Source organism: Lissotriton helveticus, chromosome 3_1 (genome assembly GCF_964261635.1).
Source record: "Lissotriton helveticus chromosome 3_1, aLisHel1.1, whole genome shotgun sequence".
Taxonomy (NCBI): Eukaryota; Metazoa; Chordata; class Amphibia; order Caudata; family Salamandridae; genus Lissotriton; species Lissotriton helveticus.
The window spans coordinates 763175900-763191481 of NC_136061.1; the positions used below are offsets into that span (position 1 = coordinate 763175900).

Here is a 15582-nt window from a genome sequence, read left to right on the forward strand (position 1 = left end):
ACTCGAAACAGGATCAAAAAGATTGAAAAAGTTAGTAAAAAGTGACTAAGTAGTACTGCTTTTTCCGGATCTGTACTTACTGTCACTGAAAAAAGAAGAACTGATGTCAGCACGCGAGGGCGTGTCTAAGTACTCAGACAATGTCATCCCGGCACCAACGACGGACGCGGAGCCGCTGACGCCTACCGACACGCAGGGGTACTGCTATGCAAAACTTTCCGGATCCAGTCTGCCGCCTGGGGATATTCTATGGTAAGGAATCTAACACGAACCTGTTTCTTTCAGATACTACCCTCTGACAAAGCCTTACTGCTCACCCATTCAACCACAAATTGAGAGTACTTTTACTTCTGCCTACCTTTGGGTATCCACTGGACTCTGAACATACTATGCCTTACTTTGGTATAGTATATACAGAGCCAGCTTCCTACAGGCATAAATCCAGCCACACATTTAACCTCTCTGGGTTAAACACAGGAGCAAAAGGAGGCCACATTCTTTACATTTTTAGTGCAAGGAGCTCGTTCCAAGCTGAATCAGTTCCAACAGCACCACATCGCGCTGCCATAGGAAGCTGCTCAAGTGGACTTTGCTGCTACCCAAATAGATTTTCTACTCAAGCTGTAGCATTTTGACCGCGAATGGTTGCGACCCCTCCACGTTGGGGAAATATTGCTGTTGCTCTCCTAGTGACTGAAAATCATGCTAAGGAATGCCATATTGCATGGACCAATTTATGGTTGGTGAGCTGCACCTGAGAAAAAACTCCACCACACAGCGGTTGTTGGGATTTGGCCAGAACTCTACTTCGCCAACTAAAAAAACAAAGCGGTATTTCACATCTCTAGTTACTATATCTTTGTGTAGATAAATCTGCGTTTACTTGAGCTGCTCAGAGGAAGATATTTTAGGAAAATTATCAGAAAACTGGTAAGATGCAACACGTTCCACAACCTCAATATACATACACCTTTATGGAAATAGTTTAGTCTAAGTTTCATAGTAGGGATACAATTTGCTTCAAACGTCAGTAGTCTTCACAAAAGAAGAAGAAAAAAAACACAAACCTCTTTGTGATCTTCAACCACACTGAGCAGTGTGTCAATAGTATTCAGGATTCCCATAGCAGTCACAGCCTTATCATCGCTGCCCTCTTCATCAGGTCCAGTCTGAATGACTTGGTTAAAGGTCATAGCCTATGCAAGAGAAAAATGTTATTTTTTTCCACACAGTTCAAGGTCAGGTAAAGCTGTACCAACTTTAAGTTTGACAAAGACCAACATTTATTACATCAGCTGCAGCAAAAACAAGCAGATACCCCCAAAAGATATGTTGAGTAAGAAAAGAACATCCAAAAAGTACATAAAGGTCCTAGCATATATCCTACACAACCCAGATATGTAATTTAGTCAGCTACACACCTACATTTGTACATAAATCTCCATCGGCTATGCTAAGGGTTTGCTGCTTGAGCTAGAATATGCCAAAGAAATTAGAACAGACCTCTAACAGCAAAACCATACAACCACTGCTAAATGAAGACTGTTCCAGAATAGGAGAATAAAAGTGCACACAAATAAATCTGCTTGTCGGAGGTGGCAATCCATATGATAAGTCTCCAGAATGAAGCCGGCACCACATGGCAACACTAAAGACCGAATGTACCCTATAAAAAAATTGCAGACAAAGGAATCCAGAGAAGACAGGCAGTTTTTACATAATTATGTGACAGGTTTTGGCTGCCTAGGCAGTATAAGCTACAAATGCTGATGGGCAGCTACTTTAAAGGGTGGTGGAATGCGACCCTAATTCCATGACATTATTTCAGAGCAAAAGTGGTCAGGAAATCTTCAGTTCCCCACCATGTTGCCCTAAAATCTTTGTGCACTTCCCGACAGACTTGAGGCACTCGTTACAATGCTTACGTGGAATAGGAACAATGAAACTAGAAAAGCAGTAACTGGAGTCAAGCGTTAAGTGTTGAAACAGCAGTCTGATAAATGGTTGGAAGCTAATAATTATATTGACAAAAACCCGCATCTCCATGGAATAAAATTGGGCTCCCAATGCCGTTTTGCACTCTGCACCCAGCTGCCCTTGTGCTTCTGTTGGTACTGCCTTTGACCTTCCCCGCCACTCACCTAAACCCAGACTGGCCCATCAGTCGCTGTGCTATACCCGTTTGCAATACTTTTCCTTCCTTCTATTGAATAAAGTTGCCCAACTCAAAAATTGCATTAAGTGTTCACTGTTTGAACTGAAAAGAATTTAGATTTAAAAACATCCTTTATATATGTTTAGGCATACGAGACAAATCGTTCAGGTAAGTACACCTGCTATTTTTACAAATTGGTGTGGATCTCATGGAGTCGTGTGTGATTTTTAGATCGTTGCAGATGTTTTGCACTCCTCTCGGTTAAGCCTAAGGCTGCTCAACCACACTACCCCAAATAGAGAACCTTGGGATTGCTAGAGCAAGTACCGGTCCACTTATAAGGCAACCCCTGGGATCTTTACACTGTATATTAGATGGATTTATCACAGAGTCAGCTTCTTACAAGAGTCTACATTTTTTGACACTGGTTATAAACCAAAGTCCTTGTCTGATTTACCAAGAAGACCCTATGTGACTAGTCACTATTTAACTACCTCAGTTAATTTGGAAAAGGGGAGTAGCTAGGAGTAGCAAGGGGTGTCTACAAAAACTGACACTAAGGTGTAGAATAGCAAGTTTACAACCAGCAGGGTCCTCTTTTGCAGCACAACTGTCAAAGGGCAACAGGTCTCCAGACCAACTGGCTGGAAAGGGTTACCTCATTTCCCTAGGACAAACTCCAGGTGGAGGTTAGGAGCTCTGGACACTAGCATAACCACCAATTTGCCAACAAGTAGGGAGTTCTTGGATAGATTATAGTAAGGCGAACAGACCATGAATAACTTAGAAGAGAACTGAAATTGAAGGATTTGCTTGTGGGATAAATATAGGCCTGCCACCTACTTTTACAAATATACTAGGAGTGATTCTCATTACGGTCAGATAAGGTGACCTACTGTGGTCAGAGTGACAAAGGAGCAAGAGCATAGCACTTCTAAGCACTGGATACAGGGACATGACCTGGCATCACTGCTGGAGCATGTGATCAGTGCCTTGGTGCACAGAGCTCTCTAAAGTGCACAAGTGCTCTGGAGGTCTCAAGAAAAAGCTATTCAATGCTAGGAAAGTAGAGGCTGAACAATTGGCAGTGGTATAAAAATGTAAGTTACCACCTGGGAACCAGTAGTTCTGGTCTCCCTGGAAGAACTCTAAAGACTAGAACCACAGGAGTTTCACTCTAACCTCCGGTCTGTGTGAGAGCAGGAGCACTTTCATATTCTGGCAGCTGTGTTTTGAAAGTATGAGTGCTATCTGGTGGGAGCTTTTGGGTCATACACAGGCTACCACTGAATATCACTTCTGTAAATTTTCTTAAAAAGTAATTTATTCTGATTCTCTTATCCAATATTTGTTGTGTTTTAGGGTCTTTTAATCATTCACATTTCCCCCCCCCCCCACTAAATGCGTTTGGGGATTTCACAGTTTGATTTTCTGGCATTAAATTATTTTACTAACTTTTCCAAGGAAATGCCTGCTGATTTGTGCTACTGTTACCAAGGGCAAGCATGTGTTCTCATGGAAACTGTTCAAACAGGGTACTGGTTTGCTAAATTGGTCGTCTATACAACATATAGCGCTTTTTACAAGTGTTCATGCAATTTAGTCATTAATTTATGGTCCAGCTCTACGAGAGCTGTCTGAGAGTTTGGAGGCTGGCCAGTGCTAGTTTGCCAATCAGACATCACTAGACCAGTACTATGATCTCATATTAATATATGGCTGCAGGTTTTGTGCAAATAGAACAGCTAATTGCAAAACGCAAATCAACTGCACCACCAGACACAGACTAATACTATGCACACAAATATAGCAGCCACTTCAACAAATGTGTAAATTAAGCTTTTCAGAAGTGGTTACTTAAACTTACCAAATGTTGGGTCATTTCTACAGCAATAGGAGTAACTTCTTCACTGTACTCGCAAATCATTTTCTGAATTACGTTTGTAAGATCATCATTTTCGGTTTCTCTTATAATGTGAAGCAGCGCTTGCATCACTGGTCGAATAAATGGTGTTATATACTCCTTAGCTGTACAAAACAAAAATGAAGAAATAAACCTGGTGACAGACAAATTACATTTATTGGTCAGCATCATTCCTTCATGTCTGTGCAGTGCCACATTAATTCGGGCATAAATTGGAATAGTCAGCACCAGACCACCATCTAGCATGCTAGTACTAGGAAGACAATGTTCACTAAACGGGCCAAAGGTGTCAACACAGAAAACCTGCTAAATAACTGGTCATAAGCAAATAAAAAGAATGTTTATAGTTGCTTGGTGTGGCATGCACATGATTTACAAAAGTGAATTGTAACCTATAAACCACCTGCAGCAAACCGTGCTTCTTGTAGAGTCTACATGCTGAATAGAGTCAAGATTGATACCTTTCTCTTGGTTGCTGATTAGAACCTGGAGGGCAATGGCAGCTTCAACTTTTACAGGCATTTCTCTATCATCAATCAGGCATCTTCTTGTCAACTCGAGGGCTGTCTGCAAGTTCTGGTCATTCTTAAACTTTACTTCACAGAAATAATGAAGCACCCAGCAGGCCTAGAAACAAATTATGAGTTAATTCCATTCAAACACAGTACTACCTCTTGAAATTTCAGCCATAAAAACTGATTTTAATTTTCCAATCGAATATAAATAATAATTAAGTTTCCTTAAGTTAAAAGCTACAAAATAATCTGACATCTCACTATATCTGAAACACAGCTTGACCTGTGAGAGAGTTTGGAGGCTGGCCAGCGGTACTTAAGCCATTAAGGCATCACTAGACCAGTACTATGATCTCATATTAATCTATGGCCACAGGTTCAGTGTGAGCAATACAGCCAGAATGCAAAACGCACACTAGCTGTATTAAACACAGACTAGCACCATGCACACTATGATCTGTAGCCACTAGAACTCAAACAAAATTATCAGTCTGGCCTCCAGGTAACTTTCACTAGTACACATACAGTGAAATAGTTTTGTTTAGGTAAACTATTTTGATTGGATCATTGACAGTTCCCCAAAAGCTTAATTACATTAGAAGCCTCCAAGGTGTTGCAGTCTTACCCGAGCTCTCATATATCCTAGCTCATTGCTGAAAAGGGGGAAAACGTGATTTTGCAGCATGAATTCCATCTGATCCTTGTAGATCTTTTTCTGTAAAACAAAATATATATATATATAGAAGGTAATCCAAGGTCTTTCATTAAGATGAAGAAAAAAGCACAATGGTGCAGAGAAATGTAAATGTTTAGCATGTTTGCAATCCCCAGTGAATTATCTGCAGCTCAGTAGTGCACATAGTTCTACATAACAATCAATTTAAAGATGCTGCTCCCAGAAAAGTCGTAATTAAGGAGTACTCTGTAGCGGGTGGAGTCTCAATCGCTACAGGGAAATTAACAATTGCAGTAGGCTTGTGTGTTTATAACAGGGACGGTCATGTTAATGGAACGAGGGTTCTACATTTGAGAACCAATAACGGCCCAACAAAAACCTTCCTTTTTGTTAGAGCAGCACCACATATCCAGGTAGTAGACCAACACCGGCATACAATTTCAAATCCCCAAATATATTCTCACAACTAGAAAGGAGTAGTTTCTGTCCTGTAACTCCAGTTCTGTAGTAGGGGTATCTCTGTTATAGTCATAATCTAGTGAATAGTCCCGCCCATGTGCGTGGACTGCAGACACTTAAGGGAAATCTGTACAGGCTTTGCTGTCTTTAAATTCTCTTAACAGCAAACACCCTCTGGAATGATAGAGAGGAGAACCTGGACAGACAAGCCCCATAGCCATTATGGGGCTCAGAACAGGATACTGTGCCTTTAAGAGAACCTTTCAGAACTTCACAGTATCCCAGAATGCACTGCAGGTCCCATTTACTTTCAGTTCTTTGAAGGCGTAACACGCCAGACCTGTAGCATTCCGTACATGAATATCTCTCTCCACCGGGGAGGAGGGCGGGCGCTTATGACTATAACAGATACCTCTACTACAGAACGAATAGTTTTCTTACCTGTCGGTGTAGTTTTGCAGCTTGAAGATCTTTCTGGATTCACTATGCTGTGCATTATTCCGCGGTCTTGTGGTTGGGTCCGGATTCGTAGTCTTTTCTTTTTTTTTTTTTTGTAGCCCAGGTGGGAGTCGGCGTCACGCCTCCTTGGGTGCATTTCCGGTGACATCGGCATGCTTCCTGCGGAAGCTCCCACTCTTGGGCGCCATCTTTGGGTTCTTTTTTTCCGTGTTTCTTTCGTTTCCGAAGTAATGGCAATGTTCTATTTAGGTGATATTTTACCGCTTGTACTTTAAAAGTCCTTTTTTTTTTTTAACCACCTCTTCTCTCTCCAGCCTCATCTTTCTGGCGGAGGTGGGTGGGTTCGCTAGTGAATCCAGAAAGATCTTCAAGCTGCAAAACTACACCGACAGGTAAGAAAACTATTTGTTTTGCAGCGTGAATATTTCTGGATTCACTATGCTGTGCATAGATTTTGTAGCGGTTTCTCATCTCTGTGGCGGCTGGGTGGAAGAGGAGCGTTGGTTATTGAATATGTGCTGGAGCACCTTTTGTCCGACTTGTGCTTCCTTGTTCATCTGTATATCCACAGTAGTGCTTCGTGAACGTGTGCACCGAAGCCCATGTTGCCGCCAGGCATATGTCCTGTATGGGTGTGTTAGCCAGGAAAGCTATTGTAGCATCCTTTTTCCTAGTGGAGTGGGCACGTGTCCCCTCTGCTAGCTCTTGTCCTGCACGTTTGTGGCAAAGTTGAATTGTCTGTGCGATCCATCGTGCAATAGTCTTTTTGGTTACTGCCTTTCCCGTGAAACTGTTGGCGAATGACACGAAGAACTGTTTTTTTTTCCTGTGTCCCTTCGTCCTCTCAATGTAGTGCGACTGCCCTTCTGGCGTCCAGGGTGTGCAGAGCTCGCTCTGCGCTAGTTGGTTTTTGGAAAAAACTCGGTATCTGTATAGACTGGTTCATGTGGAATTTGGATACCACCTTCGGCATGAAGTGTGGGTCAGTCCTCATCACAACCCTATCATTGTGTATTTGTATGTAGGGTTCTTGTAGCGTCAGCGCCTGAAGCTCGCTTACTCTTCGTAAGAACGTTATTGCAACCAGGAAAGCGGTTTTCATAGTTAGCATCTTTAGGGAGACCTTGTGAAGTGGTTCAAAGGGCTCTTTCATGAGTTCCATTAGGACTACGTTCAAGTTCCATGCAGGTGGCGGCACCCGCTTGGGTGGTGCGATCCTTTTCGCTCCTTCTAGGAATCTCTTCACCACCTGTGATGTGAAGAAATGAATATGCTACTTACCAGTATGCATCTGTTCCTGGCATGTAGGGCTGCTAACATTCATATCTATAGCATAAATCGCCCCCTAGTGTTGGGTCCGGATGATTGCACATTGTTGTCCTGGAAGAGTCTTCGAAGTATCACAAGATAGGTGGCTCCTCCCCTGGACTACAGTGCGCATGGGCATCGACTCCATCCCCAGATTGTTTTTAGCCATTGTGGCAGAGATTGAGTGAAATAGTGTAAGTGATGTCCATGCTAATGATTGAATGCAAGAAAAGTCTGCAGCCGCTACGGGCGCCGGGGAGGAGGGCGGGCGATATGAATGTTAGCAGCCCTACACGCCAAGAACAGATGCATACTGGTAAGTAGCATATTCAGTTCGAGGCATGTGGGCTGCTAAATTCATATCTATAGCATAGAATACATAGCAGCCCGTGCCAGCTGCAGAAGTCTGAAAAAGTGTCTTAAGAACAGCCTGTCCTAAAGCTGCCTGCTGCTTGGAATGCACATCTACACAGTAATGTTTGGTAAACGTATGTGGTGTAGACCATGTGGCTGCTCTACAAATGTCTTCCAAAGGAATGTTACCTAGGAATGCCATGGAGGCTCCCAACTTGCGTGTGGAGTGTGCCCTGGGGGGGACCGTTAAAGTGCGCTTAGCTTTCAGATAGCAAATCTGAATGCACTTAACGATCCACCTGGCTATTCCTGCTTTGGAAATGGGGTTGACTTTGTGCTGGGCTGAGAAGGCAACAAAGTTGCTGTGTCTTTCTAAATTGTTGTGTTCTGTCAATATAGTACATTAACGCCCTTTTGACATCCAGCGTATGGAGCATTCTTTCTGCCACTGTTTCTGGGTTTGGAAAGAATGCGGGCAGTTCAATTGTTTGATTGACATGAAACTGCGACACCACCTTAGGAAGGAAGGAGTAGTTTCTGTCCTGTAACTCCAGTTCTGTAGTAGGGGTATCTCTGTTATAGTCATAATCTAGGGAATAGTCCCGCCCATGTGCGTGGACCCCGGAGCAATCAAAAATAATCTCTTACAGTGTCAAAAAATGCAGAAAATGCATAGACACTTAAGAGAGAATTTAAAGACAGATAATGCAGCCAAAAAAGGCTACACTGTCCAGTACTTCAACTAGAAATTCCACCATAAAATCCACAAAACAGCAAAGCCTGTACAGATTTCCCTTGCTTAACAGCAAAATCCCTCAGGAATGATAGAGAGAAGAACCTGGACAGACAAGCCCCATAGGCTGCCATTATGTGGCTTAATTAGGATACTGTGCCTTTAAGGAACCTTCCAGAACCTTCTCTCAGTATCCCAGAATGCATAGCAGGTCCAACTTAGCCTCAGTTCTTTTCGAAGGCGTAGGAAACGCCAGACCTGTAGCATTATGATCATGAACAACACTCCACCGGGGAGGCGGGAGGGCGCTTATGACTATAACAGAGATACCCCTACTACAGAACTGGAGTTACAGGACAGAAACTACTCCTTCTGTAGTAGGGGATCTCTGTGTATAGTCATAATCTAGTGAATAGAATGGCAAGCCCATCCCCACACCAAGCGGCGGTGGAGAGTAAAATAACGCCACTACTGTGCGAACAGATTCCGCAGCGAAGCCTGCCCAACCTGAGCGTCTGTCCTGGCATCAGAATCCAGGCAGTAATGCTTAGCAAAGGTATGGACCGACTTCCAAGTGGCCGCCTTGCAGATCTCTGCAATGGGAACATTACGGAGCATAGCTGTCGTAGCAGCCTTGCCCCTGGTGGAATGAGCCTTAGGTTTGCCCCCTAAGGTCTTATTAGCTTTGCAGTAACACAACTGAATGCAGGACACAATCCACCTAGAGATGGACTGTTTAGAGGTAGCAAGACCCGTCCTGACTGAACCATAATTGATGAACAATTGGTCTGACCTACGAACATCTTTAGTCTTATCAAGATAAAACTTCAGCACCCTCCGCACATCCAGGGAATGTAAAGACCTTTCCGCCGGAGACGAAGGATTCTGAAAGAACGTAGGCAAAGTGATAGTCTGATTGATATGAAAATCAGAAACAACCTTGGGAAGAAACTTAGGGTGAGTACGCATAACAACTTTAGCATTATGAAATACAGTATAAGGTTCCTGGCAACACAATGCCTGAATCTCACTCACCCTGCGGGCCGATGTAATGGCCACTAGGAACGCCGCCTTCCAGGACAGGTGCTGCAACGAAGCCTTATGAATGGGTTCAAAAGGCTCCTTCATCAATCTGGACAGCACCACATTCAAGTCCCATGAAGGCGAAGGAAGCCTGACAGGAGGGAACACTTTCTTCAAGCCTTCCAAAAAATCTTTGATCACAGGGATCTGGAAAAAGGAAGTCTGTGAAGGGCCTTTCCTGTAGGCAGTCAAAGCAGCCAGATGAACCTTAATGGAATGGACATTAAGGCCCGACTGCGCCAGATGAAGCAGATATGGAAGGATGACATCTTCCTTGCATGACGTAGGGTCATAGTTCTTAGACTTGCCCCAGATGCAAAACCTCTTCCACTTGTAAGCATAGGAAGTCCTAGTGGAAGGTCGCTTAGCCTCCTTCAGTATGCCCATACAATCCTCTGGGAGATTCAGATGGCCATATTGCACTATTTCAGGAGCCATGCCGCCAAACTCAAAGACGAGAGGTTGGGGTGCACCATCCGCCCCCCGAACTTCGTGAGAAGGTCCGGCCTGCACGGCAGCTTCATGTGAGGAAGGAGAGAACGGTGAAGCAGGTCCGTGAACCACCACTGTCTGGGCCATTCCGGGGCAATCAATCATTCTCGCCCTGGACTGGGACAGCTTGATGAGAACCGCCGGAATCAGGGGAATTGGTGGGAAAGCGTACAGAAAGCTGTTCGACCAGTTGATCCATAACGCGTTCCCCAGCGTCCCTGGTTGGTAGTACCTGGAGGCGAAGCCTCGGCATTTGCTGTTTTCGGCGGTGGCAAACAGATCTACGTCTGGAGTTCCCCACCTTGCGAAGACTTCTCCTAGTACTTCGTCGTTTATGACCCATTCGTGGTTTTCCTGCACGATTCTGCTCAGTTCGTCTGCCTGAACATTCTGCACACCTGGCAGATGGGTGGCCGTTATCGACAGTCCTCGAGCCAGAAGCCAGTGCCAGATCGCCTGCGCCTCCTGCGACAGAGTGCGCGATCTCGAGCCCCCCTGCTTGTTGAGGTAATACATCGTTGTCGTGTTGTCCGTCTGAACAAGCAGAGAGTTGGTCTGAAAGGACGGATGAAAGGCCTTCCGTGCCAAGTGAACAGCTCTCAGTTCCAGGAAATTGATGTGGTACGTGGACTCCGTCGGGGACCACGTCCCTTGAATTTGCAGGTCTCCGGAATGCGCCCCCCAACCTTGGAGAGACGCATCCGTCACGATGGTCTGTGTGGGAATGTCCTTGTGGAAGGGAACGCCTCTGAGGAGATTCTCCTTCGAGCACCACCACTTCAGAGACTGAAGAGCATGTAGAGACAGTCGTATCCTGTCGTCCCAAGAACCTCTCCTCTGGTCCCACTGATCCTCCAAGCACTCCTGCAGAGGTCGCATCTGTAGCCGTGCGTGAGGAGTGAGAAAGATGCAAGAGGCCATCGATCCCAGTAGAGAAGACACGGTCCTCACAGTCGTAGACGGAGTTTTCATGAGAGCCTGAGCCTTCCGAACGAGTGATAAACGTCGCTCTTCCGAAGGAGACACGCTTGCTGACAGCGTATTGATGGAGGCCCCCAAGTACTGGATGCACTGCACCGGAATCGGGACCGACTTGGACATGTTGATGTGCAACCCCAGCTTGTTCAAGAGAACGCACGTCTTCTGGAAGTGTGCTCGAGCTTCCGAGAAGGAGGAGGCTTTGATCAACCAATCGTCCAGGTACGGGTAGACAAACACCTTGTTCTTCCTCAGGTGTGCCGCTACCACTGCCATACATTTTGAGAATGTCCTGGGTGCAGACTTCAGTCCGAAGGGTAGCACCGTGTACTGATAGTGATTGGTGCCGACTTGAAAGCGCAGAAATTTTCTGTGTTTGCATGCAATGGGCACGTGGAAGTATGCGTCCTGTAGATCTATGGCACACATCCAGTCTCCCCGTTGCAGCTGAGGGTAGATCTGATGCAACGACAGCATGCGAAACTTTTCTCTGCGAATCCACTTGTTTGCCTGCCGCAAATCCAGAATGGGCCTGAACTCGTTTTTGTCCTTCTTGCGGACAAGAAAGAACCGAGAGTACAGACCTCTTCCTCTTTGAGACAGAGGTACGTCTTCGATCGCCCTTTTCCTTAGCAGAACGTCCGCCTCCGTCTGAAGCTCGCGCAGTTGATACTGCGAGCTGACGGGAGGAATCGATGGAGGAGGGCTGGTGAAACGTAGACTGTATCCATTGCAAACAATATTCAGCACCCACTTGTCCTGAGTAATTTTTCTCCACTCTGCCAGAAAAAATTGAACGCTTCCCCCCACCGGAGCGGGTAACGGACGAGGGGGAAGTAACAGCTCAGGGACGGGACCCGGCCGGGCCCTTGGTCGCGGTAGAGGACTGTTGACGACCTCTACCACCCTGTCGCTTCTGGAAGGGCTGCCTGTACTGCTGCTGCTGCTGCCGCTGTTGATGTTGACCAGCAGACTGCCCCCTTCCACGACCCTGCGCCCCAAACCGACGTTGGTACTGTCGGAAGGGTTTTTCCTTGGGCTTTTCCAGGCCCACTGCCGTCAGGGTCTCCGCTTCGGCCTTCATCCTGGCCATCTCATCATCCGCGTGCTTCCCGAAGAGGGTATCTCCGGAAAACGGGAGATTCGCCACGCGTTGCTGTGCCTCCGGTTTCAACGATGTCAACCTGAGCCAAGCATGGCGTCTCTGGTGAATCCCGTGGCAATATCCGTGCGCGGACAGCAACGATATGTCTGCTGCGGCGCCGATGGCCTGATTAGAGACCAACATCCCCTCCTTGACGATCTCCACAAAGTCCTCCTTGCGGTCTCGAGGGACGAGGTCTGCGAACTGCTCCATCGAGTCCCAAAGGGACCGGTCGTAACGTCCCAGCAAAGCCGAGTCACTGGCTGCCTTCATGGACGAGGCGGATGTCCCACACGCCTTGCGACCAGCAGAATCGATCCACCGGCTCTCCTTGTCCGGAGGCACCGTGGACGCAGGGGAGGTGGCATGAAGCTTCCGAGCAGCAGTCACGATGACTGAATCCGGTACCGGGTCCTTCCTCAAGAAGGCTGGGTCTGAGTCCGGAGCCCTGTACTTTTTCAGTATCCTGGAAGGTACAGATTTCACCGTTGCCGGCGTCAGGAATAGCTGTTCGGCGGGCTCAAGGAGCCCCGGCACCAGAGGTAACAGGGGGCGAGACAAGTGCCTTTTGTGTAAAGTCTCAAAGATTACCGAGGTAGAAGCCGTAGGCGCTTCAACCTCAATGCCCAACTTCGCCGCACCACGCAGGAGAACCTCCTGAAATGTGCTAATATCGTCTATCGGAGACACCCTAGTCTCCGGCGAATCGGACAGCGTGGGCGAGTAGGAACGGGTCCCAGACGGAGAACGTGACCTGGACCGACGTCTCTTGTGATGATGCCTGGATCGTGATGAAGATCCGCGGCCACTCCTCGACTTGTCCCGTCTCCCCGAGCGAGACCTCGACCTCTTGGGCCTCGGACGCTCCTTCGGCCTCCCAGGGTCAGGAGCTCCAGGCTTCTTAGGAGTCTTCTTCGGAGGCGTCGGGAACTTAGGCATCGACACCTCCCTCGGTGGGATCGGGGGTGGAGGAGCAACCGGACGCGGGTCCCGCGGAGCCGGCTTCGGAGGCGGGGTAGGGGCCTTCGGAGGAGGACCCTTCGGCACAGCCGGCCGCGGAGGAGGCGTAGACGGCTTCATCGGAGTATCCACCCCGGAATGCGCCGGTCCCGGCGAGCCATCACCTCTACCAGAGAGTGGGGAGCCCCCCACAGTCCTGGGCCTGTCCTTAGGACCTCCAGACGCTGAAGACCGGTGTCCAGACGACGACCGATGTCCCCTCGACGTCGAACGGTCCTTCGGCGTCGACCGAATCACACTCCTCGACGTCGAACCGTGTCTCCGTCTCGACGTCGACCCCGACCAGATAGACGAGCCACGAAACCTCGACGACGGGCGATGGTGCCTCGACGGCGACCTCGACCTCTTCGCCGGTCTCGACGTCGACTTCCTGGATCGCTTAGACGGCGACCCTTTGGACCTTCTCGACGTCGACCTCTCCGACCTTCTCGACGTCGATCTCCTTGACCGTCTCGACGTCGGCCTTTTGGAATGCTTCGACGTCGACCTCTTCGGCGCCGGAGATGCCTTTCGTCTCGACGGCGACCTTGACGACGAGGATCCCCTCGACGACGACGTCCTCGACGGCGAACGGCGGTGTCGCCTCGACGGCGAGCGCCGACGCCGGGCCCTCCGATGTCGATCACTCGACGCCGACAGCGACGACGAGGATATCGACACCGGCTTCGACGGCGGCCGGAACACGTTCCTCGACGTCGACGGGCGACGTTTTCTCGACCCAGAGCCCTGGGGAGACCTGGAACTGGCCGTTGACCGTCCCCTCGACGTCGTGGTCAGCGCAACTGACCCAGACGGAGACCTTGGGCGAGGGCTGGTCTTCCTGCCCCTGGGGAGCCCCCCAGAGGCCTCAGCATGGGTAGAAGGAGCCCCTCCTGACCCACCTCGTGCCTTCAGCTTTCTCTCCTCAAGTCCCTGAAGCCTGATCTTCTTCCTCTCCTTCAGGGTCCTCCCAGAGAAGCTTCTGCAGATCCTACACTCCTCAGGGATGTGGGAAGAGGGAAGGCAGAGAATACAGACCTCATGGGAGTCTGTCTTGGCCTTCTTTCTTGAGCACTCAGGGCATTTGTCGAATAATGCAGGCATTATGGACAAAAAAGAGTGCAGAAACACAGAAAGAAAGTCACCAGAGTACTTTAAAAGTACCAAAAATCGAAATCAGTGTAAAACACTAACAAAAACCCTTGAAAGGGAGAGCTCAATGCTCCAGGGTCCTGCTTGCAGGAGCCGGAAAAAAGAACTGAGGCTAAGTTGGACCTGCTATGCATTCTGGGATACTGAGAGAAGGTTCTGGAAGGTTCCTTAAAGGCACAGTATCCTAATTAAGCCACATAATGGCAGCCTATGGGGCTTGTCTGTCCAGGTTCTTCTCTCTATCATTCCTGAGGGATTTTGCTGTTAAGCAAGGGAAATCTGTACAGGCTTTGCTGTTTTGTGGATTTTATGGTGGAATTTCTAGTTGAAGTACTGGACAGTGTAGCCTTTTTTGGCTGCATTATCTGTCTTTAAATTCTCTCTTAAGTGTCTATGCATTTTCTGCATTTTTTGACACTGTAAGAGATTATTTTTGATTGCTCCGGGGTCCACGCACATGGGCGGGACTATTCCCTAGATTATGACTATACACAGAGATCCCCTACTACAGAACTTAAGGGTTAGTGCGGAGCACCACCCTGTTTGAGTGAATTTGTATAAGTGGCTCTTGTATTATGAGCGCCTGAAGCTCACCAACACGTCTTAGAGACGTGATGGCAATGAGAAAAGCCACTTTCCATGTCAAGAACTGAATCTCACATGAATGTAGAAGCTCAAAAGGTGGGCCCATCAACCTGGTGAGGACCACATCGAGATTCCATACCGGAGCTGGTGGGGTCCTGGGAGGAATGACCCGTTTCAGTCCTTCCAGGAAGGCTTTAATGGCAGGCACCCTGAAAACAGAGAGATGCTGCCTGTTCTGAAGATAAGCCGCTATGGCGGATAAGTGTATTCGAATGGAAGCATATGCTAGATTGCATTTGTAGAGATGTAACAAATAGCAGATGATGTTAGGGATGGATGCATCTAGCGGGTTGATATTGTGTTCTGTACAGTAAATGACAAACCGCTTCCATTTTGCTGCATAGCAAGCTCTGGTAGTGGGCTTTCTTGCCTCCCGGATGATGTCCATGCATTCAGGAGGCAAATTAAGGTAGCCAAACTCTAGGACCTCAGGAGCCAGATCGCCAGATTGAGCTGTTGCGGATCTGGATTCTGAATGTCGCCATGGTTCTGCGTCAAGAGCCTGG

At 47.7% G+C, this 15582-nt stretch overlaps 1 protein-coding gene and 2 non-coding genes across 3 annotated transcripts in view; all 3 read right to left on the bottom strand.

The window, feature by feature from the left end:
- The window catches only part of IPO7 (importin 7), a 392711-nt gene that overhangs the window by 237976 nt on the left and 139153 nt on the right, over window positions 1-15582 (bottom strand). Inside the window, exons 13-16 of the mRNA XM_078680964.1 lie at window positions 5220-5309; window positions 4541-4706; window positions 4023-4183; window positions 1068-1196 (exon numbers count right to left, since the gene is read on the bottom strand). Of these exons, the coding sequence (XP_078537090.1) occupies window positions 1068-1196; window positions 4023-4183; window positions 4541-4706; window positions 5220-5309 (546 nt within the window). The remainder of the gene's footprint in view (window positions 1-1067; window positions 1197-4022; window positions 4184-4540; window positions 4707-5219; window positions 5310-15582) is intronic.
- LOC144825834 (small nucleolar RNA SNORA23) lies at window positions 3787-3965 on the bottom strand. The gene has a single exon (XR_013609608.1). It is a non-coding gene; the product is annotated as a small nucleolar RNA SNORA23 (small nucleolar RNA).
- LOC144825835 (small nucleolar RNA SNORA23) lies at window positions 4876-5053 on the bottom strand. Its single transcript, XR_013609609.1, has one exon. It is a non-coding gene; the product is annotated as a small nucleolar RNA SNORA23 (small nucleolar RNA).